This window comes from Trachypithecus francoisi, unplaced genomic scaffold (genome assembly GCF_009764315.1).
Source record: "Trachypithecus francoisi isolate TF-2019V2 unplaced genomic scaffold, Tfra_2.0 Lachesis_group12, whole genome shotgun sequence".
NCBI classification, from domain to species: Eukaryota; Metazoa; Chordata; class Mammalia; order Primates; family Cercopithecidae; genus Trachypithecus; species Trachypithecus francoisi.
The window spans coordinates 5,195,002-5,221,781 of NW_022681457.1; the positions used below are offsets into that span (position 1 = coordinate 5,195,002).

The 26,780-nt window shown below is 55.3% G+C and overlaps 1 protein-coding gene across 3 annotated transcripts in view; it reads left to right on the forward strand.

The window, feature by feature from the left end:
* Positions 1 to 26,780, forward strand: part of AP2A1 (adaptor related protein complex 2 subunit alpha 1) — a 45,754-nt gene that overhangs the window by 18,128 nt on the left and 846 nt on the right. The window contains exons 5-23 of one of the 3 annotated variants that reach the window (XM_033224127.1): positions 10,748 to 10,877; positions 11,585 to 11,686; positions 15,024 to 15,132; positions 19,455 to 19,605; positions 19,980 to 20,148; positions 20,281 to 20,418; positions 20,694 to 20,876; positions 21,700 to 21,797; positions 22,129 to 22,360; positions 22,456 to 22,623; positions 22,791 to 22,951; positions 23,340 to 23,405; positions 23,753 to 23,809; positions 23,917 to 23,999; positions 24,108 to 24,197; positions 25,972 to 26,095; positions 26,181 to 26,297; positions 26,392 to 26,461; positions 26,637 to 26,771. In XM_033224127.1, the coding sequence (XP_033080018.1) occupies positions 10,748 to 10,877; positions 11,585 to 11,686; positions 15,024 to 15,132; positions 19,455 to 19,605; positions 19,980 to 20,148; positions 20,281 to 20,418; positions 20,694 to 20,876; positions 21,700 to 21,797; positions 22,129 to 22,360; positions 22,456 to 22,623; positions 22,791 to 22,951; positions 23,340 to 23,405; positions 23,753 to 23,809; positions 23,917 to 23,999; positions 24,108 to 24,197; positions 25,972 to 26,095; positions 26,181 to 26,297; positions 26,392 to 26,461; positions 26,637 to 26,771 (2,383 nt within the window). The other 2 variants (XM_033224128.1, XM_033224129.1) reach the window with 2 other exon arrangements.

The window sequence follows — 26,780 nt, forward strand, 5'->3', positions numbered from 1 at the left end:
GTTCATGGTCTGGAGCAGGAGACAAATGGTGATGGAAGAATCGCAGGATGAAGTGTAGAATTTGCCGGGTGTGATGGCTCATGTCATCCGTGCATTTGGGGAGGCTGAGGCAGGTAGATTGCTTGAGTCTAGGAGTTCAAGACCAGCCTGGGCAACATGACAAAATCCCAATCTCTACTAAAAATTCCAAAAATTGCCAGGGCATGGTGGCGTGCACCTATAGTCCCAGCTACTCGGGAGGCTGAGGTGGGAGGATCACCTGAGCCTGGAAGGTCGAGGCTGTGAGTTGTGATGGCACCAGTGTACTCCAGCTTGGTGTGCACACAGGTGGGACTTCTATTTCTGGCAGTATGGTCAACTAGGTACCCGACTCATGTTCTCCCTGAAACCTAACTGGCAATATTGGATAAAAGAGGAAAGACAATATTATTTAATGGATTCATGAGGTAGCCAGAAAATGAGGAGCACACAGGCCACAAGCAAAGAGAAACCAAGCACCCAAGCAGATGAGCTGTGTGCTGGAGGCATTTGCTGAACTGGGTGAACCTGAGTATCGGTTTTGGGGCCCTGCAGCCTCTGGGAACAGAAGACAAAGCTTGTCCGAGAAGTTCTCGAAGGCTATACTTCAAAGTGAGCGTGACCTAGAAATAAACCCCCTTGGGGACTATAAGGAAAATTAACTGTCTGAAATTTTGGCATGGAACAGCCCTCAGACTGGTTTTCAGCCTGACTGTACCCTATCTGGGTAGTCAAAAAATCCCTAAGTCAATCTTTAGTTTAAAGTGATGGAAACTGGAGGTTCCCTAGTGCTTCACGGAAGCAAACATGATACTTTTCTGAGGAAACCCATTTTCACCACAAGCTTCAGTGATATCCACAGATAAAGCTCCAAGTGACATGAGTAGCTCACAGCCAGAAATATCTAAACACACACAAGACACCATGAGGGAGAATCAGCAGACAGCAGAAATAAAACAGAAGGCTGGGCGTGGTGGCTCACACCTGTAATCATAGCACTTTGGGAGGCCAAGGTGGCCAGATCACCTGAGGTCAGGAGTTCGAGACCAGCCTGGCCAACATAGCGAAACCACATCTCTAGTGAAAATACGAAAATTAGCCAGGTGTGGTGGCGCATGCCTGTAATCCCAGTTACTTGGGAGACTGAGGCAGGAGAATCACTTGAACCTGGGAGGCGGAGGTTGCAATGAGCCGAGATCGTGCCACTGCACTCCAGCCTAGGTGACAGAGCAAGACTCTGTCTCAAAAAAAAAAAAAACAGAAAATAACTTTGGAATTGGAATTATACAGCATATAAAATAAGTATATTTCATATGTTTCAATAAATAAAAGAAGCATTTTAAAATATGAGTGAAGTTTAAGCAGATTTGAAAATATAGTTGAAATAGTCAAAAATTGCCAGGCACAGTAGTGGCTCAACCTATAATCCAGGCACTTTTGGAGGCTGAGGCGGGAGGATCACTTGAGGCTAGAAGTTCAAGATCAGCAACATAATGAGACCCTATTGCCACAAAACCTAAAATATTAGCTGGGTGGGGTGCCGTGTGCCTGGGTAGTCCATCCGGGAGGCTGAGGCAGGAGGATTGCTTGAGCCTGGGAGGATGAGGCTGCAGTGAGCTGTGATCCCATCACTGTACTCTAACCTGGGCGACAGAGCACGACCCTGTCTAAAAAAAAAAAAAAAAACAGGCTGGGCACGGTGGCTCAAGCCTGTAATCCCGGCACTTTAGGAGGCCAAGACGGGCGGATCACGAGGTCAGGAGATCAAGACCCTCCTGGCTAACACGGTGAAACCCTGTCTCTACTAAAAAATACAAAAAACTAGCCGGGTGAGGTGGCGGGCGCGTGTGGTCCCAGCTACTCTGGAGGCTGAGGCAGGAGAATGGCGTAAACCCAGGAGGTGGAGCTTGCAGTGAGCTGATATCCGGCCACTGCACTCCAGCCCGGGCCACAGAGCGAGACTCCGTCTCAAAAAAAACAAAAAAAAACAGCCAGGCGCGGTGGCTCAAGCCTGTAATCCCAGCACTTTGGGAGGCCGAGACGGGCGGATCATGAAGGTCAGGAGATCAAGACCATCCTGGCTAACACGGTGAAACCCCGTCTCTACTAAAAAATACAAAAAAAAAAAAAAACTAGCCGGGCGAGGTGGCGGGCGCCTGTAGTCCCAGCTACTCGGGAGGCTGAGGCAGGAGAATGGCGTAAAACCCAGGAGGCGGAGCTTGCAGTGAGCTGAGATCCGGCCACTGCACTCCAGCGTGGGCCACAGAGCGAGACTCCGTCTCAAAAAAAACAAAACAAAACAAATATTTAAAAAATTAAAAATTAGATGTCCAATTTAGTTGGCAGAGTAGACACAGCCAAAGCCAGAATTAGTGACCACGCAGTAGAACTGAAGAAAGACATCAAAATGCATCCCAAAGAAACAAAGCAATGAGGATTTTAGGAAAGAGGCTGAGACTGTCTGTCAGAGAACATCTGACAGAATGCCATTTAGAGTTGTAGGGAGAAATTATGACAGAGGCAGTGTTCGAAGAGAGATAATGGTTGAAACTATTCCAGAACGAATGAAAGAGGATGATCCCCAGATTCAGATAGCCCAGGAAATCATACGCAGAAGTACAGACTGTAGGGGTGACTGTGGGGCAGCAAGACCAGCCAGGCATCCATCACCAGGTCCAGGTCAGAGCTCGTGGTGGCTTGGACCAGGGCTGTGGCGGTCATGTGGTTATGAGAAGGGCGTGTTTCGGGAGTAGAGTCGATGGATTATATGTGCTGTGCTAGGACGAGGTGGGGACGTTTAGTAGGTGAGTGAATGATGATGGCACACCTTGCAGCAGTGTGACGAAGGCTACAGGAAAATGGGTCAGAGAGGGCAGAACCCGAGTGTGCTTTGGTCATGCTGAATTTGAGATGTGTGTTAGACATCTGAGTAGGACTCTGCGGAAGAAGCTGCATTGCAGGGACTCAGAGCAGGAGGGAGAGATATCTGAGAGAGATGAGCACCGTCCAATAAAAATATAACGCAAAATACAGGCGGGGCACACTGGCTCACACCTGTAATCCCAGCACCTGGGGAGGCTGAGGTGGGCAGATCATTTGAGGTCAGGAGTTCAAGAACAGCTTGCCCAACATGGTGAAACCCCGTCTCTATTAAAAATACAAAAATCGGCAGGGCACGGTGGCTCAAGCCTGTAATCCCAGCACTTTGAGAGGCCGAGACGGATAGATCATGAGGTCAGGAGATTGAGACCATCCTGGCTAACATGGTGAGACCCCGTCTCTATTAAAAATACGAAAATCTAGCCGGGCGAGGTAGCGGGCGCCTGTAGTCCCAGCTACTCAGGAGGCTGAGGCAGGAGAATGGCATAAACCTGGGAGGCGGAGCTTGCAGTGAGCCGAGATCGCGCCACTGCACTCCAGCCTGGGTGACAGAGCGAGACTCCGTCTCAAAAAAAAAAAAAAATTACAAAAATCAGGTGTGGTGGCAGGTGCCTGTAATCCCAGCTACTCAGGAGGCTTAGGCAGGAGAATTGCTTGAACCTAGGAGGCGGAGCTTTCTGTGAGTGGAGATCGCGCCACTGCACTCCAGCCTGGGTGACAGAGTGAGACTCCATCTCAAAAAAAAAAAAAAAAAAGCAAAATACAAAAATGTGTGCCTGTAATCCCAGCTACTTGAGTGACTGAGATGGGAGGATTGCTTGAGCTCAAGAGGCCCAGGGTGCAGTGAGGAGGCCCGGGCTGCAGTGAGCTGTGATTGTGCCTGGGTGACAGTGAGACCCTGTCTAAAAAAAAAAAAAGCATATATATAAAAATATATATAAAATGGCCGGGCGCGGTGGCTCAAGCCTATAATCCCAGCACTTTGGGAGGCCGAGACGGGCGGATCACGAGGTCAGGAGATCGAGACCATCCTGGCTAACACGGTGAAACCCCGTCTCTACTAAAAAATATAAAAAATTAGCCGGGCGAGGTGGCGGGCGCCTGTAGTCCCAGCTACTCGGGAGGCTGAGGCAGGAGAATGGCGTGAACCCGGGAGGCGGAGCTTGCAGTGAGCTGAGATCCGGCCACAGCACTCTAGCCTGGGCAACAGAGCGAGACTCCGTCTCAAAAAAAAAAAAAAAAAATGCAAGCCACATAGGTGTTTTTCTCTTTTCTAGTGTGTAATGGTTCAGTTTAACCTGATCCACCCAAAATGTTATCACTTTGACACTGAATCAGCATAAAAATTATTCATGAGCTATTTGATTTGACATCCATGTTTGGTGCTGAGTCTTTGGAATGCGGTGTTGCAGTGTCTCTCAGTTTGGATTCGCAGCAGTCCCAGTGCTCAGTAGCCACACGTGGCTGGGGGCTGTTGTATCTGACAGCATGGGGATCAATGGCAGTTAAGCTCTGTCTGGTGAAGCCCCTGAGGGCAGATGTTAACCGGGAATCCACAAAAGCTGGGCCCTTGAGTGGTCCCAGTGCAGCCCAGTGTGTTAACACTCTGCTGGCAGGGGGGATGGGAGGCGTGATGGGGTGTGGGAGGAAAATCAGGATCAGGCCATGACTCAGAATGCTGAGAAGTTTGATGGAGGAGGGAGTGGCCAGTCGTGAATGCTGCCAGCAGTTTCTTTTTGAGATGGGAGTCTTGCTCTGTTGCCAGGCTGGAGTGCAGTGGTGCGATCTCAGCTCACGGCAAGCTCTGTCTCCCGGGTTCAAGCGATTCCCCTGCCTCAGCCTCCCAGGTAGCTGGATTACAGGCATGCACCACCGCACCCAGCTAATTTTTTTGTATTTTAGTAGAGACAGGGTTTCACCATGTTGGCAAGGATGGTCTCAAACTCCTAACCTCATGATCTGCCCACCTCCATCTCCCAAAGTGCTAGGATTACAGGCGTGAGCCACCACGCCCAGCCTGCTGCCAGCAGTTTCTTTAGGACAAGGACAGACAGTCAGCATCAGCTTGGGGGAGACAGGTTGCAAGCCACCCTGAAGAGGGAAGAACTGGGCACTTTGAGGACGGAGAGGGAGGCCAGGGTGGCCAACATGTGTGGGTACAGGTGACACTGTCCCTGGAGTGGATGCTGAGGGGTGGTGCCCTACCAGGGTCAAGGGGCCAGGGTGGGGCTATCTGACTCTAGGCTGCCCCCTCCACACTGGAAACTTGGCCTCGACAGTGATTGGGGCACGGAGGAACTTTATTTTGTAGGTAGACTTTTTTTTTACTTTTAATTTTTTTTGGAGACGGTCTTGCCCTGTTGTCCAGGTTGGCGTGTGGTGGCAGTCTTGGCTCACTGCAACCTCCGACTCCTGGGCTCAAGCAATCCTCCCACCTCAGCCCCCCAAGTAGCTGTGATTACAGGCGTGCACCACCACGCCTGGCTAATTTTTGTATTTTTTTTTTTTTTTTTGTAGAGACAGGGTTTTGCTATGTTGCCCAGGCTGGTCTTGAACTCCTGAGCTCAAGCAATCTTTCTGCCTCAGCCTGCCAAAGTGTTGGGATTACAAGTGTGAGCCACCACTCCCAGCTAGGCTTTTTTTTTTTTTTTTTTCTGAGACAGAGTCTCTCTCTGTCACCCAGGCTGGAGTGCAGTGGTGCAATCTTGGCTCACTGCAACCTCTTCCTCCCGAGTTCGAGCAATTCTCTTGTCTCAGCCTCCTGAGTAGCTGGGATTACAGGTGTGTGCCACCACACCTGGCTAATTTTTTTTTGTTTGTTTTTTGTTTTTTGGTTTTTAGTAGAGACAAGGTTTCACCATGTTGGCCAGACTGGTCTCAAACCCCTGACCTCTATTGATCCGCCTGCCTCAGCCTCCCAAAGTGCTAGGATTACAGGCATGAGCCACCGTGCCCGGCCATTTTAACAATTTGAAGGTGTTCAGTTCAGTGGTTTCTCATATATTCATGATGCTGTGCAACCACCACTACTACCTAATTGCAGAACATTCATGGCTCCAAAAAAAAGACCCCGTACCCATTAGCGGTCCCTCACCATTCCCTCTTCCCCCCAGCCCCTGGCTGCCACCAGTCTGCTTTCTGTCACGGATTTGCCTAACGTGGACATTTCATAGAAATGGAACCACACAGTGGCCTTCTGTGTCTGGCTTCTTCCACTCAACAAGATGTTTTTCAGGTTCATCCACATTGTGGTGCATATCCGTGATTTGCTGGAGATAGAGTATTGCTCTGCTGCCCAGGCTGGAGTGCAGTGGCATGATCATAGTTCACTGCAGCGCTCACCTCCCAGGCTCAGGTGATCCTCCCACGTCAACCACTCCAGTAGCCTGGACTGCAGGCACAAGCCACCACGCCTGGCTAATTTTTGAACTTTTTATAGAAACAAGGTCTCACTATATTACCCAGGCTGGTCTTGAACTCCTGAGTTCAAGTGAACCTCCGTGGCCTCGGCTTCTCAAAGTGCTGGGATTACAGGCGTGAGCCACCGTGCCTGATTTGGTGGTTTTATTTTTTATGCCTGGGTATGCAGCTTGATATTGTGTAGTTTAACCTTTTCCTAAGTAGCACCACAGCCCTTATTCCACTTAACCAAGTTGATAAATAGCTCTTATTCCTTTGTGTGGTCTCCTTATCTGTAAATAGAGATGATAGAATCTGCGTCCTTAGAGAGCTGTGGTGGAGAGTGAGCGAGCTGTGTGGAAGTGCTTAGAGCAGAGCTTGGCCCGGAGTCAGGACTCGGAAGGTGCGCTGTGGCTCAGGAGATGCGCGCCGTCGCAGCGATGGGAAAGTGGCCCGGAGTCAGGGCTCGGGAGATGCGCACCGTTGCATCGATGGGAAAGTGGCTTGGAGTCAGGGCTTGGGAGATGTGCGCCATGACGGAGATGGGAAAGTAGCCTGGAGTCAGGGCTCGGGAGATGTGTGCCGTGGCAGTGATGGGAAAGTGGCCCGGAGTCAGGGCTCGGGAGATGCGCACCGTTGCATGATGGGAAAGTGGCCTGGAGTCAGGGCTCGGGAGATGCGCACAGTCGCAGCGATGGGAAAGTGGCCTGGAGTCAGGGCTCGGGAGATGTACGCCATGACAGAGATGGGAAAGTGGCTTGGAGTCAGGGCTCGGGAGATGTACGCCATGACAGAGATGGGAAAGTGGCTTGGAGTCAGGGCTCGGGAGATGCTGCCATGACTGACATGGGAAAGTGCTGTCATAAATGGAGCATCATCTGTGGACAGGCTTCTTGCTGGTTTCTGGTTCTAACTTGATGATCATTGGGCAGTGAACGTTTCTGTAGGGTGGGCGTCTAGGGGCAGCACTGTTGGTCTTGGTCTACTTCACACACAGCAGTGGCCTTTCTGGACAGAGGGAGCCCAGAGCCTCTCCAGAGGGCCTGTCCCTGTGTCCGCCCCCAGCTGCAGCACACGAGGGTTCCCAGCACTTTGGGAGGCTGTGGCAACAGGTGTCAGCTGGGCAAGTATCTGCCTGGTTGATGGCAGGAGCCAGCTGCTGGATGGCAGCACATCCGGTGAGACATGTTGCCACAGGCCTTTGACTCGTGCAGGTCTGCCCTGAGGACTTCTCCCCGCGTCCTTTGCCGTTCGTTGGGTGTTTTCCGGGAAAGCCTTTACTGATAGGCCATGACTGGGCCAGTCTTTTTTTTTTTTTTTTTTTTTTTTCTGAGACGGAGTCTCGCTCTGTGGCCCAGGCTGGAGTGCAGTGGCCGGATCTCAGCTCACTGCAAGCTCCGCCTCCCGGGTTCGCGCCATTCTCCTGCCTCAGCCTCCCAAGCAGCTGGGACTACAGGCGCCCGCCACTTCGCCCGGCTAATTTTTTGTATTTTTAGTAGAGACGGGGTTTCACCGTGTTAGCCAGGATGGTCTCGATCTCCTGACCTCGTGATCCGCCCGTCTCGGCCTCCCAAAGTGCTGGGATTACAGGCTTGAGCCACCGCGCCCGGTGACTGGGCCAGTCTTGATAGCTCCTGGCACCTCCTCTTACTCAAGGCTATGGCCATGCACCACACAGTCTCATTTCTTTTTTTTTTTCTTTTTTCTTTTCTTTTCTTTATTTTTATTTTTATTTTTTTTTAGTAGAGACGGGGTTTCACCGTGTTAGCCAGGATGGTCTCGATCTCCTGATCTCGTGATCTGCCCATCTCGGCCTCCCAAAGTGCTGGGATTACAGGCTTGAGCCACCGCGCCCGGCCTTCTTTTTTCTTTTCTTTTTCTTTTTGTTTGGAGACAGAGTCTCACTCTGTTGCCCAGGCTGGAGTGCAGTGGTGCAATCTTGCCCCAGCCTCCTGAGTAGCTGGGATTACAGGCACACGCCACCACACCCTGCTAATTTTTGTATTTTTAAGAGAGATGGGGTTTCACCATGTTGGCCAGGCTGGTCTCAAACTCCTGACCTCAGGTGATCTACCGCCTCAGTGTCCCAAAAGTGCTCGGATTATAGGCATGAGCCACCACGCCTGGCCTTCTTCTTCTTTTTTTTTTTTTGTGGAGATGGGGTTTCACCATGTTGGCCAGGCCAGTCTCAAACGCCTAGCCTCAAGTGATCCACCTGCCTCAGCCTCCCAAAGTGTTGGGATTATAGGCATAAGCCACCATGCCTGGCCCACAGTCTTATTTCTTTGTCCCCAAAGTTGACAAGGCTCTTCATTTTCCTGAAGGGGAAACAGCCCATCAGAGAGGGTCAGTGGCTTACCCCAAACTACGCCCCACAGTCACAACCTCAGGCAGGCGTGTCTGACCCCAGGGATCCTCTTCTAGAACAACGTCATGCTCCATGCTCTTTGCTGTGCTGGGAGCTGGGTTACGGTTGGGGCCTGGAGTCAGCCCTCTGAGATGGGCTGCCCGCTGGCTGCCAGGTTCTGTGCCAGACAAGTAGAAGTACCTACACTGCTTTCCTGTGGCTGCTGTGATGAATTACCACAAGCACAGCAGTGTCAAACACCGGTTCTGGACGTCGGAAGTCCAACATCCATCTCATGGGCAGGGCTGGTCTCTTCCCGGGGCCCTAGAGGAGAGGCCATGTCCTTGCCTTCTCCAGCTCCTAGAGGCCACCTGCTTTCCTTGGCTCGTGGCCTCTTCCCCCATCCCCAAAGGCAGCGGCGTGGCATCTTCTCTCCTGCCTGATCTCTGTTCCATCCTCACATCATCTCTCTCTGACTCTGAACTGTATCTTTCCCTTATAAGGACCCTGTGATGACATCGGGTCCACCTGGATCACCCAGGAGACTCTCTCCGTCTCATGATCCTTAACTTCATCGTATCTGCAAAGTACCCCCACCCCTTTTTTTTGTTTGGAGACGGGGTCTTGCTCTGCCACCTACCCAGGCTGCAGCCTTCACCTCCCAGGCTCAAGCGATCCTCCCACGTCAGCCTGCCAAATAGCTGGGTCTCCAGGCATACGCCACCATGCTTGGCTAATTCTCGTATTTCTAGTGGAGATGGGGGATCTCACCATGTTGCCCAGGCTGGTCTCGAACTCCTGGGCTCGAGTGATCCTCCCGCCTCAGCCTTCCAAAGTGCTGGGATTACAGGCGTGAGCCACTCTAACCCTCAGAGCCTGTGAATATGATCCCTTGGATTCAAAAGGGCCTTGCAAAGTCTGTTCCCTCACAACACACAGAGGGACACTTTAAACACCTATCAAAAACACACCCATTTCCTGTTTGCTGTGGAGAGAAGATAAACGAGTGAATCCATCCAGAGACCTGTGGGAGTACTGGACAGGCCGAAGGGGTCTGGGGGTAGCTGTTCCTGCTGTCACGTTAATGTCACGCTGATTCTCTGCTCACCACCCACAGCGGCTTCCATCCCCCAATCAGTAAAAAAACAAGTCCTCACTGCAGCCCACAAGGCTCTGCAGGGTCTGGCCCTATGTTCCCTCCCTGTCCTATCTGCAGCCTCTTGTTCCATGGCTCAGGCCGCAGCCTGCAGGCCTCCACAGCCCCCAGGCCTCCTCGCTGCTCCTCCTATGCGCGGGCTCCGCCTTCCTGATGACCTTGGCACAGGCTGTCCCCTCTGCCTGGGACGTTCTGTTGCAGAGGATTTTCAGTCTTTCTTCATTAAGTTACTCTGTTTTGTTTATTTTTAATGTTTTTATTTATTTAGAGACAGATCTAACTCTGTTGCCCAAGCTAGAGAGAGTGTAGTGGCACACTCGTGGCGCACTGCAGCCTCGACCTCCCAGGCTCAAGCAGTCCTCCCACCTCACCCTCCCAAGTAGCTAGGATTACAAGCCTGCACCACCACAGCTGGCTAATTTTTGTATTTTTGAAGAGACTGGGTCTCACTGTTGTCCAGGCTGGTCTTGAACTTATGGCCTCAAGTGATCCTCCCACCTCGGCCTCCCAAAGAGCTGGGATTACAGGCATGAGCCACCATGCCCAGCCCTGACAGTATTTGATGTATGTGTTTTTGTGGTGCTGTCTGACATGTAAGCCCTGTGAGGACAAGTGTTTGGACCACTTTGTTCGCCACTCTATCCACAGCGCCCACAGCACTGCCTGGTACCCCATGGGCACCCAGTAGGTGCTTGGTGAATGAATGAAGGTGCAGAGTCAGGCTTGACATGTTCCTGAGCCCTGCCAGGAACCTCATGAGGTTACTGAGATGCAATCATTTTGCAGATGAAGACACTGAGTTCTGGTGGGCCATGAGGGCAGCGCCAGATTAGATCCTGTGGTAGCCTGGCTCTCTGTCCCTCTTGCTGGCCTCGCACACCCTTCCTGGGAGTGCAGGGCTGGGGTCACTGACTCTGCTTCCCCTGCCCCACATGGTGTCCCCACAGGGACAGCATGGACAGCGTCAAGCAGAGTGCGGCCCTGTGCCTCCTGCGACTCTACAAGGCCTCGCCTGACCTGGTGCCCATGGGCGAGTGGACGGCACGTGTGGTACACCTGCTCAATGACCAGCACATGGTGAGCCCTCTGCCCTCACGCCTCCTGGATGCCCGGGGCTCCACCTCAGCCCTGACCCCCCTGGATGCCCGGGGCTCCACCTTAGCCCTGACCCCCCTGGATGCCTGGGGCTACCCCCTCGGCTCTGACCCCTTGGATGCCTGGGGCTCCCCGCTTGGCCCTGACGTTCACCAGGCACCAGAAACCATGATCCAGTGTCCCTGGTACTCATTACCTGCCCAAGTGTCCAGAAACCCTCCCATCCCCATCTCTGACACTCACCTGGCTGGCTAGGGATCCTGTCCAGTGACCCCCCACACCCCTCACCAACCACCCAGCCCCTTAGAAAATCCCACTCTCTGTTTCTGATACCCGGAGATTCCCCCAACAGCACCCATCACCTGCCCACCGGCACAGAAACCTTGACCCCCATCCCACTCACCATAGTCTCAACTCTCTGGAGTCCCACCCCTTCACTGCTCCTTACCCAGCTGCCAGGGGTCCTGCCAGGGACACCCCACACACCCAGGTCAGTGCTGGTCATGGTGCCCGAAGCCTCGTGGCCTCCTCACCCCACCCCTGAAGCACGCACAGTGACACGTGTGCACACCCCTAAACCCCATCCTCCCAACTGCACACACAGCCTGACCTTGTCCCGCTCCTGAGCCTCTGCTCTCAGGTGCCCACCTCCCCCAGGGGCCTGACTTGTCTCTCCTCTGCCCCTGCAGGGCGTGGTCACGGCTGCTGTCAGCCTCATCACCTGTCTCTGCAAGAAGAACCCAGACGACTTCAAGACGTGCATCTCCCTGGCTGTGTCGCGCCTCAGCCGGGTGGGTGTGGCCTAGATGCTGCCTGCAGGAGGTGGCCTTGGCATCCCTGTGTCCTCTGACACCCCCCAGGTCCCCACTCTCCCTGAGAGGCAGCCCAGCCCAAGGTTTACAAACTCAAGCTCTGAGCTGGATTCATCCTGGCTCGGCCTCTTCCTGGCTGGGTGGCCCCGGACAAGTGGCTTCACCTTCCTGGCCTCAGCTGCCCCCTGTGTTCAGTGGGGTTAATACCAGTGCCCGCCTGGAGGCACAGAGCGCTGTGGATAAAGTGCTCAGAACAGGGCCTCGCAGGCCGTGCACCCTGGGAGCCAGAGCTGCCCCCTGACCTCCTCCCTCTCCCGCTCCTCTCTCTGTCTCCCGCCTTCCCTCTTCTGGCTTTGCCTCCCGCCTCTGTCTTTCCTGTGCAGCCTCTCACTCCTGCCTGGCGTCCCTCTCCCACCTTTGCTCCTGTCCTGCCCAGGAACATCCCCTGAGGCCTCATGCATGCCAGGCTCCATGTGGGGTGACACCAGGGACACAGATGAGTCAGAAACCAAGCTCTGCGCTAAAGGAGCTCCCTGTCTTGCTTGCAGGGAGGTGACTCGGTCACTGATTGTCAGAAAAGGGGTGACTTGCGCTATAATGGAGGTAGGACAGGGCACCCATAGGAGGCACTTAACCCAGGCTGGGAGTCCACGAAGGCTTCCTGGGAGCCGTGAAGGCTTCCCTGAATTGAGACTTGGAGTACACATGCATGTCTCCTAGGCAGGTAGAGAGAGGCCTGGATTCACAGGCAAAGAGAAGAACACACCAGCTTTGTTTTGTTTTGTTTTTGTTTTTTTAAGAGACAGGATCTCACTGTCACCCAGGCTGGAGTGCAGTAGTGCAACCATGGTTCATTGCAGCCTCTGGCTCCTAGGCTCAAGCGATCTCTCGCCTCAACCTCCCGAGTAGCTGGGACTGCAGGTGGCTAATTTTTTTTTTCTGTTTTTCTTTTTTTTTGAGATGGAATCTCACTCTGTCGCCCAGCCTGGACTGCAGTGGCGCTTTCTCGGCTCACTGCAAGCTCCGCCTCCCGGGTTCATGCCATTCTCCTGCCTCAGCCTCCCGGGTAGCTGGGACTATAGGTGCCTGCCACCGCGCCTGGCTAATTTTTTGTATTTTCTTTTTTTTTTTTTTTTTTTTTTTTTGAGACGGAGTCTCGCTCTGTGGCCCAGGCTGGAGTGCAGTGGCCGGATCTCAGCTCACTGCAAGCTCTGCCTCCCGGGTTCCGGCCATTCTCCTGCCTCAGCCTCCCGAGTAGCTGGGACTACAGGTGCCGCCACCACGCCCGGCTAATTTTTTGTATGTCTAGTAGAGATGGGGTTTCACCGTGTTAGCCAGGATGGTCTCGATCTCCTGACCTCGTGATCCGCCCGTCTCGGCCTCCCAAAGTGCTGGGATTACAAGCTTGAGCCACTGCGCCCGGCCTTTTTATTTATTTATTTATTTATTTTATTTTTATTTTTTTTTGAGACGGAGTCTCACTCTGTCACCAGGCTGGAGTGCAGCGGTGCGAACTCGGCTCACCACAACCTCTGCCTGCTGTGTTCAAGTGATTCTCCTGCCTTAGCCTCCCGAGTAGCTGGGACTACAGGCATGCACCACCACGCCCAGCTAATTTTTGTATTTTTAGCAGAGACGGGGTTTCACCATGTTGGCCAGGATGGTCTCGATCTCTTGACCTCGTGATCCGCCCACCTCGGCCTCCCAAAGTGCTGGGATTACAGGTGTGAGCCACCACGCCCGGCCACTAATTTTTGTATTTTTTGTAGAGATCGGTCTTGCTTTGTTGTCCACACTGGTCTCAAACTCCTGGCCTCAAGTGATCCTCCGGCCTCAGCCTCCCAAAGTGCTGGGATTACAGGTGTGAACCACTGTGCTCAGCCTCAGTCACTGTTTGATCCATTCATCACACGTCTGAATGCTGCAGTGTGCCAGGATGACAGTGAGGCAGGAACACAGACCAGCACAGAGGTGGGCCAGAGCTTCCTGGAGAAGGGCTTTGCAAGGTTGAATAGGAGTTTGCAATGAGGAAAAAAAGTCACATGATCTTTCCTTTTTTTTTTTTTTTGAGGTGGAGTTTCTCTCTTATTGCCCAGGCTGGAGTACAATGGCACGATCTTGGCTCACTGCAACCTCCGCTTCCCGCAGTTCTCCTGCCTCAGACTCCCAAGTAGCTGGGATTACAGGCATGTGCCACCATGCTGGCTAATTTTGTATTTTTAGTAAAGATGGGGTTTCACCATGTTGGTCAGGCTGGTCTCTGGCCTCAGGTGATCTGCCCACCTTGGCCTCCCAAAGTGCTGGGATTATAGGTGTGAACCACCGTGCCTGGCCCAGTCTTTCTTTTTCTTTCTTTTTTTTAATTTGAGACGGAGTTTTACTCTATTGCCTGGGCTGGAGTGCAGTGGCGCCATATTGGCTCACTGCAACGTCTGCTTTCCAGGTTCAAGGAATTTTCCTGCCTCAGCCTCCCAAGTAGCTGGGATTACAGGCATGCACCACCATACCCCGCTAATTTTTGTATTTTTAGTAGAGATGGGGTTTCGCCATGTTGGTCAGGTTTGTCTTGAAATCCTGATCTCAGGTGATCCACCCCTCTTGGTCTCCCAAAGTGCTGGGATTACAGGCGTGAGCCACCGCGCCCAGCCATGATCTTTCAATCTTTCACTAATTCCCTGCCTCTTCCCTGAACCTCTTCCTATCTGACCTTATATTAGGCCTAAGGACCCAGAAAAGGGTCAGACCCAATCCCTGCCCTTGAGTAGCTTTGAGCCTTGTAGGGGGACTACAGGAAACAGCCTCCGGGAGCCGGCGTGCTGTGTGCTCTGATGGAGGAAACCTGGGGCATGGGAGGCTCAGAGCCTCCCATGTGAGGAGGGGGCCCTGGGACTGTCACACAGAAGGGAACCAGCAGAGACCTTTCCTACCCACACACACTAGCATTACTTGGAAAGATCAACCAGCCAGGCTTAGTCCTAGTTTTGCCCCCATACTGTGTGTCTGACCCTTCCTCGCTCCCTTCCCAGAGCCTCAGATTCCTGCTTCATAAAACCATCACATTGGCTGGGCATGGTGGCTCATGCCTATAACCCTAGGACATTGAGGGGCTGAGGTGGGAGGATTGCTTGAGGCCATGAGTTCTAGACCCGCCTGGGCAACATAGTGAGACCCTGTCTCTACCAAAAAAACCCACTAACGAAACTGTTAACACTGGCAGCACTGCCCTTGGAAGGCACCATTTGCTCCACCCTGGCATGTGAGCCCACGTGCCCCTCCCACCCCAGCCCCCAACCTGTTCCTTGCTCTTTCCCCGCAGATTGTCTCCTCAGCCTCCACCGACCTCCAGGACTACACCTACTACTTCGTCCCAGCGCCCTGGCTCTCAGTGAAGCTCCTGCGGCTGCTGCAGTGCTACCCGCCTCCAGGTAACGAACGCCGCGCACTCCCCAACCCGGGCTGGCCTGCTGCTGGCATCTGGGGGCCTCCAGCTCCACAGCACGCCAGGTGGGACTGGAGGGTCTGGGTCAGGATTTCTCTGAAGCTGGGGCCGTTCCTCTGTCTCCCGTTATGTGGCTGCAGTGGGGGTGGCAAGTGGGCAGCCCGAGGCCCAGTGCCTACCCTGTGCGGCATCAGCGATCAGCCTCATCGCTGAGGTCCCTGCTACCCGGGCTCTCGTTCCAGCCCTGTCACTAGGGGCTGTTACTGCGCCTGTTTTATAGATGAGGAATCTGAGACTGGGAGAGGGAGCTCCTGGCCCAGGGTCACCCACCCAGTCAGTGGGTGATTCCAGGCTGTGCTGTCTGAATTACCATAGCCCTGTTAGGGGTTTTCACATCTGGTGGGAACCTTCCCTTACTGCTTACGGTCCCAATAAGCCAGTGTGTATGAAACTCCTGTAGTGAGCCAGGCACTGTGCAGGGGGGCGCCTGCACTTGCCGAACAGAGCTGGCAAGGAGGAACAGCCAGTATGATATGCACACAGGGAAACTGAGGCTTGAAGGTGAGACATCACCGTTCTAGGCATTGAGTAAGCGGCAGTCAGCCCCCAGACTCTCTGCTATAAACCCCTCCCTCTGCCACTGAGCTCCCCTGGGCTTCTGTCGCCTTGGCTGACTGACTTCATGGAGCAGTTTTTGGGACCCTGTGCTGAGGGGCTTGCCACACAGTAGGTGCTAATGCACCAGTTCCCTCCATTCAGCCAGCATGCCCAGCACCTGCCAGGGGCCAGGGCTGATGTACGCCACCGAATCTCTGGGTGTGCATGCCTGTCTGTTCATGCCTGCATGTGTGTGCGCGTTCGTCTGTGTGTGTCAATACCTGTCCGTGTGCATGCGCGTCTGCGTGCATCCCCCTGTATGTGGATGTGTCATTGTGTGTGCATGCCTGTGTCTATATGTGGCAGTGTGTTCATGGTATCTCTGTGTCCCTCTATGTGTGTACATGTGTATGTGTCAGTGTGTGCATCTACATGTGTACATGTCTGTGCACGCAAGTGGGTGTGTACATGAGTGTAGACACCTGTCTGCATGCCTGTGTATGCGTGTCTCAATGCTTGGCAGCATGCATTGTGTCCGTGCACGTCCCTCTGCACATGGCATGTGTGTGCACACTCTATCACTGAGTGTATGATATTGAGGTGACACCAGAGGCCCATCTTGTGTGAAGCCAGTGATGAATTCTGTTGTGTGACCCTGGGGACATGTCTTCCTTCTCTGGGCCTCTTTTTCATCCTGTCAAGAAGGGCTTAGGTCATGCTCTAAGCCCACGTCCACCCCAGAAGGCCCAGTTGGTAATTCTGTGGTACCCCCAGGGCAGGCACCTCACCCACTCCAACCCTCTGTGGTGTAGGAACTGCAGATACAGCCTTGTCCTGAGGCCGGGCCTGAGGACACACCAACCCTGTGTCACCTCCTTTTCAGCAAATGGTAGTGGGCTACTGCCAATTTGTTTCCAAGTCATTTTTTTCACATGCATTGTGAAAAGTTTCCCAACATCCACATAAGTAGAGAGATCTCATTACTTAGACTTCACATTTTGCCACATATGCATGCTCTTGTTTTATTTTCTTCTGAAATTTTTTTTTTTTTTGAGACGGAGTCTTGCTCTGTCGCCCGGGCTGGAGTGCAGTGGCCGGATCTCAGCTCACTACAAGCTCCGCCTCCCGAGTTTACGCCATTCTCCTGCCTCAGCCTCCCGAGTAGCTGGGACTACAGGCACCCGCCACCTCGCCCGGCTAGTTTTTTGCATTTTTTAGTGGAGACGGGGTTTCACCGTGTTAGCCAGGATGGTCTCGATCTCCTGACCTTGTGATCCGCCCGTCTCGGCCTCCCAAAGTGCTGGGATTACAGGCTTGAGCCACTGCGCCCGGCCTTCTTCTGAAATATTTAAAAGTAAATTACATACATCATGATGTTTTGCTTTTAAATATGTTGTTCTGGGCCGGGCGCGGTGGCTCAAGCCTGTAATCCCAGCACTTTGGGAGGCCGAGACGGGCGGATCACGAGGTCAGGAGATCGAGACCATCCTGGCGAACACGGTGAAACCCCGTCTCTACTAAAAAATACAAAAAACTAGCCGGGCGAGGTGGCGGGCGCCTGTAGTCCCAGACACTCGGGAGGCTGAGGCAGGAGAATGGCGTGAACCCGGGAGGCAGAGCTTGCAGTGAGCTGAGATCCGGCCACTGCACTCCAGCCTGGGCGACAGAGTGAGACTCCGTCTCAAAAAAATAAATAAATAAATAAATAAATATGTTGTTCTGGGCCAGGCACAGCGGCTCATACCTGTAATCCCAGCAATTTGGGAGGCTGAGGCAGGAGGATCACTTGAGCTCAGGAGTTCGAGACCAGTCTGGGCAACATGGCGAAACCCCATCTCTACAAAAAAATACAAAAAATTAGCCAGGTGTGGTGGTGCATGACTGTAGTCCCAGCTACTGAGGAGGCTGAGATGGGAGGATCGATTGAACCCGGGAGGCGGAGGTTGCAGTGAGCCAAGATTGCGCCACTGCACTCCAGCTTGGGTGACAGAGTGAGACTCTGTCTCAAAAAAAAGAAAAAATAGGGCCGGGCGCGGTGGCTCAAGCCTGTAATCCCAGCACTTTGGGAGGCCGAGACGGGCGGATCACGAGGTCAGGAGATCGAGACCATCCTGGCTAACACTGTGAAACCCCGTCTCTACTAAAAAATACAAAAAACTAGCCGGGCGAGGTGGCGGGCGCCTGTAGTCCCAGCTACTCGGAGGCTGAGGCAGGAGAATGGCGTGAACCCGGGAGGCGGAGCTTGCAGTGAGCTGAGATCCGGCCACTGCACTCCAGTCTGGGCGGCAGAGCGAGACTCCGTCTCAAAAAAAAAAAAAAAAAAAAAAAAAAAAGAAAAAAAAGAAAAAAGAAAAAAAAAAAAACAACAGAATATATATCACAGTACAGTCTAGGATCACATATTCAATTGGATTCTGCCAGGTTTAGTGGCTCACACTGTAATCCCAGCACTTTGGGAGACTAAGGCAGAAGGATCGCTTGAGCCCAGGAGTTTGAGATCAGTCTGAGCGACATAATTGCCCTGTTTACAAAAACAGGATTTAAATTGGATTCTGTCTTTGTTATTTCTCGTAGTCTGGACTAGCCCCCACACCTGTTTCTGGAGAAACCAGGAGATGCCATTGCCATGTGTCCCATGGTGGCGACTGGCCTCATTGCTGCCTTGTGGTGTCTTTTAGCTTGTTCCTCTATCTGGTGAATTTTCCTGTAGATTTGTGGCAGCATTTTTTGCTAGAACACTTGACTGCTCTTTTTTTTTTTTTTTTTTTTTTTTTTTTTGAGACGGAGTCTTGCTCTGTCGCCCGGGCTGGAGTGCAGTGGCCGGATCTCAGCTCACTGCAAGCTCCGCCTCCCGAGCTTCTCTGCCATTCTCCTGCCTCAGCCTCCCGAGTAGCTGGGACTACAGGCGCCCGCCACCTCGCCCGGCTAGTTTTTTGTATTTTTTAGTAGAGACGGGGTTTCACCGTGTTAGCCAGGATGGTCTCGATCTCCTGACCTCGTGATCCGCCCATCTCGGCCTCCCACAGTGCTGGGATTACAGGCTTGAGCCACCGCGCCCGGCCTTGACTGCTCTTATATACACTTGAAAAGACGTCACATTCTGGGAAATGTAGTGATTGGTGTTCCTGTGAGCTTCTGGCTGGCATCTGTCAGTGGTAGAGAGCTCTGGGGGGTGAGGGGGCGCCTGGTTGAGCCTTGTCTCCTTTGACCTCCCAGCCTCTAGGCCCAGAGGATGGCACCAAGTGTGCCTGCAGTGGTCTCTTGCTGAACGGACACTTGGGTGGGTGGCTGGTGCATTTTTGTCAGGGGCTGCTCGGCACTCACACCAGTCCTTGGGAAGGCCTGGGTTTGGGGGCATCTCTTGGGAAGCTTCTTTTGCTCAGTGAGAAACCTGAGGAGCCTCAGAGCTGCAGATGAGGAAACTGAGGCTCACATGGGTGCCACCTCTTGCCCGAGAGGATCAGAGCAGGAGGAGAGCCCAGGACTGGTGATAGATCCTGTGTCTCCAGAGGTGCCTGGTCTCACCTCCTCTGCTGGGCTGGGAAGAGGTTGAGGGAGCAGAGACCCTGGCCCTGAGCTGCAGAATTCTCAAGGTCAGAGGCACCCCGAGCTCCTCCCTTGGAAGACAGGAGCTGGGGCATGGCCATCACCCCAGCTGGTTTGCCAGGTGGGCAGGACACTCAGCCAGGTGCGTCCCCTTCATTTCCCCAGAGGATGCAGCTGTGAAGGGGCGGCTGGTGGAATGTCTGGAGACTGTGCTCAACAAGGCCCAGGAGCCCCCCAAATCCAAGAAGGTGCAGCACTCCAACGCCAAGAACGCCATCCTCTTCGAGACCATCAGCCTCATCATCCACTATGACAGGTGCCCACCTGGGCCCACCAGGGCCTGATGCCCAGGGTCAGGAAAGAGGGGCGTGGAGGCCCGGACTCCTGGGTCTGAGGCAGAGGGCAGGGAATCTTGACTTTTAGGTAGGGTAGTAGGAGGAGGGGGCTGTGAAGTGTCACCTGTGAGGTTGGTGCTGGGGCGCTTCCTGGGGGCAGAATTGCTGGGTATCTTTCTCTGGGCTCAAAGGCCCAGCTGTCTGGGTCACTGGAGGTGCAGGACTGCAAGGTAAGGCCGGCAAGGTTAAGACCTAGATCCTTGGGGGCTGTGAGGTGGGTCAGCTGGGGTCCGAGTCCTCCACCTCCTCCTGTCAGTTTCTCTCACTATCCCTTTCTTGTGGCCCCTGCGGGCAGTGAGCCCAACCTCCTGGTGCGGGCCTGCAACCAGCTGGGCCAGTTCCTGCAGCACCGGGAGACCAACCTGCGCTACCTGGCCCTGGAGAGCATGTGCACGCTGGCCAGTTCTGAGTTCTCCCACGAAGCCGTCAAGACGCACATTGACACCGTCATCAATGCCCTCAAGGTGTGACCCCTTGGAGCCCACGTGGGCCTGCCACCCCCCTCAGAAAGACCAGAGGCTCAGAGGCCCTTGGGTGGCCAACCCTGTGCCAACAGGGAGTCTAAAACACACCTGGGCCCTGCTCTCCACCCTCAGACGGAGCGGGATGTCAGCGTGCGGCAACGGGCAGCTGACCTCCTCTACGCCATGTGTGACCGGAGCAATGCCAAGCAGATCGTGTCGGAGATGCTGCGGTACCTGGAGACGGCCGACTATGCCATCCGCGAGGAGATCGTGAGTGCTGTGGGGTGCGGGCTGGACTTGTGGGTCTGAGAGAGGGGGTGACTGGGGGCTTGGACTCTTGGGTCTGAGGGAAGAGGGGCTGGAGCCTGGATACCTGGATCTGAGGGAGAGGTGGCTGGTGGCCTGGATTCCTGGGTCTGAGGGAGGAGGGGCTGGGGCCTGGACTCCTCAGTCCCCAGATGGAGGCAGTGGTGAGCCCAGAGCCAGATGAGTGAAAGCCCGACTCAGGCTGCGGGCACTCTGTCTCTCACACGCTCCGGCGGCAGGTCCTGAAGGTGGCCATCCTGGCTGAGAAGTACGCCGTGGACTACAGCTGGTATGTGGACACCATCCTCAACCTCATCCGCATCGCGGGCGACTACGTGAGTGAGGAGGTGTGGTACCGTGTGCTACAGATCGTCACCAACCGTGATGACGTCCAGGGCTATGCCGCCAAGACCGTCTTTGAGGTCAGCATTCCTGACCCTGACCCCCATGACCCCATGACAGGACCCAGAGGCAGAGCAAGGACGGTTGGGGCTGTGGGGCCTGCCAGCCCCTGGCCACCCTCCTCCTGCACCGCTGTGACCTCAAAGTGGGGCCTCTGCCTCTCTGGGCCAACCCAGGACACCCAGGGCTCTAGGTCCCTCCCACCCTCCTGATGTGAGGAGTCCCCAGGCCATGGGCCTGGAGAGCCCGGTGTGCAGTCCCGGCCCCCAGATCTCGGTAGTTTCCCTCTGCCCCAGGAAAGGGACACTGCACAGCCCTGGTTTGTTTTTTTTTTTTTTGGTTTATTAGTTTGTTTTTTGGAGACGGAGTCTCACTCTGTCGCCCAGGCTGGATTGGGGAGTGAGTGCCTTGGCGTGATCTTGGCTTGCTGCGACCTCCGCCTCGCGGTGTCGAACCATTCTCCTGCCTCAGCCTCCCCAGTAGCTGGTACTACAGGCGCGTGCCACCACACCCAGCTAATTTGTTTGTATTTTTAATAGAGATGGGGTTTCACCATGTTGCCCAGGCTGGTTTCAAACTCCTGAACTCGGGCAATCTGCCCGCTTCAGCCTCCCAAAATGCTAGGATTATAGGCATGAGCCACCACGCCCGGCTCACAGCCCTGTTTTACTGCCTGTGTGAGCTCGGGCCGGTCACTCAACCTTTTTGTGCCTCAGTTTACCACCTATGACCCCACCCGCAGCAGAGCTTTGAGGGTTCCACCAGTCAGGAGGTGGTTGCACCCAGTGCTCCCGGAGAGGGCGCTCATTCTTGTCCTCTCCACACCCTTCCCCGCCCCCCCAGGCGCTCCAGGCCCCCGCCTGTCATGAGAACATGGTGAAGGTTGGCGGCTACATCCTTGGGGAGTTTGGGAACCTGATTGCTGGGGACCCCCGCTCCAGGTGAGGGAGCCTCAGCCTGCAGGGGGAACACTACACGCTTCTGAGGGATCCAGGGCTTGAGGGATCCCCAGGGGTCTCAGGGTAGGCGGTGATGGGCTCCCATCCTCTCGGCCTCCACCCCAGCCCACCTAGCAGGGTAAGAGAGGGCCTCAGTCCCAGGATCGTGGACAGAGTGTGACTGTGGCCCCTGCCTGGTGCCTGGGGAGGGCCACTCCTCTCCAGTGGCCTGGGGTCCTGGGACAGGTCCATCCCAGGGAGGGGCGCCTCTCGAGGGGGTTTCTGGGAGAGGGCAGTGGAGCCTGGCCCCGCTGACACCCACTCCCGCGCACAGCCCCCCAGTGCAGTTCTCCCTGCTCCACTCCAAGTTCCACCTGTGCAGCGTGGCGACGCGGGCGCTGCTGCTGTCCACCTACATCAAGTTCATCAACCTCTTCCCCGAGACCAAGGCCACCATCCAGGCCGTGCTGCGGGCCGGCTCCCAGCTGCGCAATGCTGATGTGGAGCTGCAGCAGCGAGCCGTGGAGTACCTCACCCTCAGCTCGGTGGCCAGCACCGACGTCCTGGTCAGAGCCCTGCCCCTCCCCGCCCCCGGCACACCCCCTTCTCGCTCTCCCCTCCTCCTGACCCGAACTGACCTTCCCCACCCCGACCGCGCCAGGCCACAGTGCTGGAGGAGATGCCGCCCTTCCCCGAGCGCGAGTCGTCCATCCTGGCCAAGCTGAAACGCAAGAAGGGGCCAGGGGCCGGCAGCGCCCTGGATGATGGCCGGAGGGACCCAAGCAGCAACGACATCAACGGGGGCGTAGAGCCCACCCCCAGCACTGTGGTGAGTCCCCTGGGGTGGGCCCCGCCAGGGTGCGTGGGGCTGGGTCCCGCCAGGGTGCGTGGGGCTGGGTCCCGCCAGGGTGCGTGGGGCTGGGTCCCGCCAGGGTGCGTGGGGCTGGGTCCTGCCAGGGTGCCACCTGTCCTCACTGTGACCTCTGCTTCCTACAGTCGACGCCCTCGCCCTCCGCCGACCTCCTGGGGCTGCGGGCAGCCCCTCCCCCGGCAGCACCCCCAGCTTCTGCAGGGGCAGGGAACCTCCTGGTGGACGTCTTCGATGGCCCAGCCGCCCAGCCCAGCCTGGGGCCCACCCCCGAGGAGGCCTTCCTTAGGTAGCACCCCCTGGGCCCGGGCCCCTTCTAACAGCCACCCTCAGGGCTGTCCCTTCTCGGCCTCTGCCTGCATTTTCCCTGAGCCCCTCCCCAGCCCCCTACTCGCTCCTCTCTCCATCCCGATGCCTTTGCCAGCCCTGGCTGCTGCCTCCCCTGCCCCAGCCTCCCTGCTCACACCCTCCCTCTGACACTCTGGACTCCGCCGACACTGGCCACCCTTTGTTGTCTCCTTTCCTGTCACCGTTTCTCAGCCTGCTCTTCCTTTTCTCCTTCTCTCCTTCCCTTCTCCCTCTCTGTCTCTCTCTCTCTCCCCGGCCCTCTTGCTGCCCATCTGGGATTGGCTGCCACGCCTGTCTTCTCTTGTCTGCTCTGGGATTGGATGGCCCAGCGAGCTGGAGCCGCCTGCCCCCGAGAGCCCCATGGCTTTGCTGGCTGACCCAGCTCCAGCTGCTGAGTAAGGGGTGGCCTGGGGTGGGAGGTCGCGGGGGGGCAGACTCGGGTGTCCCCAGGGAGAGTTAGGGGACTGGGAGCTCTCGTCAACGGGTTCCTGATGAGCAGCAGAGGCAGGGACTTTGAGGAAAGGAAAACTTGGTGCCTGCCAATGTGGGCGCACAGACCAGGGTTCCATTCCCATTGGAGGCCACTGCTGAATGGATGTGAGGTTCCTCGAAGCTCTGTGAGGGGTCTGGATATGTGGTTCTGGGGTTCTGTCCTTAGGGTTTGTTCTCACACTCAATCGCTCTGGGTCTTCACCCCTCCCCACCAAGTCCCTTCCCATCTCACTCCGCTCCCTGCCTCCAGCCCAGGTCCTGAAGACATCGGCCCTCCCATTCCGGAAGCCGATGAATTGCTGAATAAGTGAGTCCTGGGAGAGGTGGGGGAGGGGAATGGGGACAGGTGCAGAACCTAGGTCAGGTGCAGACAGGCACCCCCGTCATCCTGCGCCCCCTGCCACTCCCACCCAGGTTTGTGTGTAAGAACAACGGGGTTCTGTTCGAGAACCAGCTGCTGCAGATCGGAGTCAAGTCAGAGTTCCGGCAGAACCTAGGTGTGTCCCAGGGGACTGTGGGAATGGGTGGGAGGGAGACCTTGGGTTGGGCCTGGGGAAGGGGTCAGAGGGACTCAAATGGAGCTCTGCCTCCCCCACCTACTGCAGGCCGCATGTATCTCTTCTATGGCAACAAGACCTCAGTGCAGTTCCAGAATTTCTCACCCACTGTGGTCCACCCCGGAGACCTCCAGACTCATATCCTCTCAGGCCCGGCCCAGCCTCCTGCCTCCAGGCCTGCCTCTCCAGGTCGGCCTTCCTCATCGTGGGGAAGCTGGCTGACCCAGGTCCACACTTCTCTTTAGCCTCTCTTGGGCACGCAGTTACTTCTCTGAGATTCAGTGTCTGCATCTGTAAGATGGGGGTGGGGTTCCTTCCCCCAGGACAGGAGATGACAGTGAAGTGGTGTGTGGGAGGCATTACTTCTGGAACTCACCTACTCCAGGCCTCAGTTTGTCCCTATCTGGCACCTTCCGTGTCCTGCCATCCTCCACTGGGCTCCATGTCATGATGCCAGCACCTCCTGCACTCAGAAGCCAGGCCTGCGGGTCCAGACCCCGGGCCTCCTCCTGTATGACCTAGGCTGAGTCACTTTGCCTCTCTGGGCCTTCCTGTCCCCACCGTGAAGTGTATGTAGACCCTCCTCTTCCTCATAGGGTTATTGTGAAGATCAGAGTATCTGGAAAACCCTGGAAGGGTGGCTGGAGGTATCAGTACCCCCTGTTCCTTCTCTGGGCCTCCATTTCCACATTCATGAAATTAGAAAAGCTCGACCCCAAAACTCCTGGCCGGGCGTGGGGGCTCATGCCTGTAATCCCAGCACTGGGAGGCTGAGGCCAGCGAATCATTTGAGGTCAGGAGTTCAAGACCAGCCTTGCCAACATGGTGAAATCCCATCTCCACTAAAAATACAAAAATTAGCTGGGTGGTAGTGGTGTGCGCCTATAATCCCAGCTACTCAGGAGGCTGAGACAGGAGAATCGCTTGAGCCTGGGAGGTGGTGGTTGTGGTGAGCCGAGATTGTACCACTGCACTCCATTCTGGGCGACAGAGTGAGACCCTGTCTCAAAAAAATCAGAAACAAAATTCCGTCTTCCATAATTTCCAGAGGCTCGTACAGGCAGCTCCATGGAGGCAGTGGCAAGAGAACATGAGACCCAGGCCTTCCCAGTGGGCTACTGACACGGATGCAGATGACGATAACACTAATTGCTACCATCTTTGTGTACTTACCATGTACTGGGCACACAGACAAGTACTTGTAATGGATTTTTTTTTTAAATAGTGATGAGGCCTCACTGTGTTGCCCAGGCTTGTCTCAAACCTTGGGGCTCAGTGATCCTTCCCACCTTGGCCTTCCAAAGTGCTGGATTACAGGCGTGAGCCACCACACCCGGCTGGATTATTTCATCAACTCCTGAGGACATTTTACACATGTCCTTTTGTTGAGATAGGGCCTCACTCACCCAAGCGGGAGTGCAGTGGCACGAACACTGCTCACTGCAGCCTCGATCTTCTGGGCTCAAGGCATCCTCCTGCCTCAGCCTTCCAAGTAGCTGGGAGTACAGGTGCATATCACCACACCTGGCTAATTTTTTTTGTAGAGATGGGGTCTTGCCATGTTGCCCAGTCTTACACATGTCCAGAGGCTGAGAGAGGTTAAGTGGCTGCCCACAGCCACTCAGGTGGTTAAGAGATGGGATTCAAACCGAAGTCAGCCTCCAGAGCTAATACTATTATGTCTCAGTGCGGTGTGACATTGTGGGAGGCCAAAGGAGGCACCTAGGGGGCGCCTCAGAGGTTTCCATAGCATGAACTTTGTAGTTGAGCCTTGTAGGATTGAGTCCAGGATTGCACCATGGGGTCCCTCAAAGACGGGCAGGCGGGAGCTGCCGGCAGCTTTGGGGTTCCTGACCCAGACCTTCCAGGGGCCCGCCTCCTCTGTCTGGCTTCCTTGACCGCTGGCGGGCACAGCTGGCTGTGCAGACCAAGCGCGTGGCTGCGCAGGTGGATGGCGGCGCGCAGGTGCAGCAGGTGCTCAATATCGAGTGTCTGCGGGACTTCCTGACGCCCCCGCTGCTGTCCGTGCGCTTCCGGTAAGTGAGGTGCGGCGCGGCCGGTGGGCGGGGCCTCCGGGGCGAGGGGCGGGTCCTTAACGGAGCCTACCCCTCACCCCACCAGGTATGGTGGCGCCCCCCAGGCTCTCACCCTGAAGCTCCCAGTGACCATCAACAAGTTCTTCCAGCCCACAGAGATGGCGGCCCAGGATTTCTTCCAGCGCTGGAAGCAGCTGAGCCTGTGAGGGGTGGGGAGGGGGCGGAGCCAAAGCCGCGCCTCCGGGTGGGCGGGTCGGGCCGTCCAGGTCCCTGACTTGAACCTTCCCGGTCCCCAGCCCTCAACAGGAGGCGCAGAAAATCTTCAAAGCCAACCACCCCATGGACGCAGAAGTTACTAAGGCCAAGGTGAGAGACCGCGGGCGTGTTTGCCGGCCTAGGGCTGCTTTGCTTCTCTGAGCCTGTTTTCCCATCTGTAAAGTGGGGCCAATTCCCATCCCCAAAGGTTTTTGGGATCTGGGATGCCACTGTGTGGTAACTAACAGCTCTGGCACTCTCTGACGGCGGCCCCCCTCCCTCCCAGCTTCTGGGGTTTGGCTCTGCTCTCCTGGACAATGTGGACCCCAACCCTGAGAACTTCGTGGGGGCGGGGATCATCCAGACTAAAGCCCTGCAGGTGGGCTGTCTGCTCCGGCTGGAGCCCAACGCCCAGGCCCAGGTGAGTGCT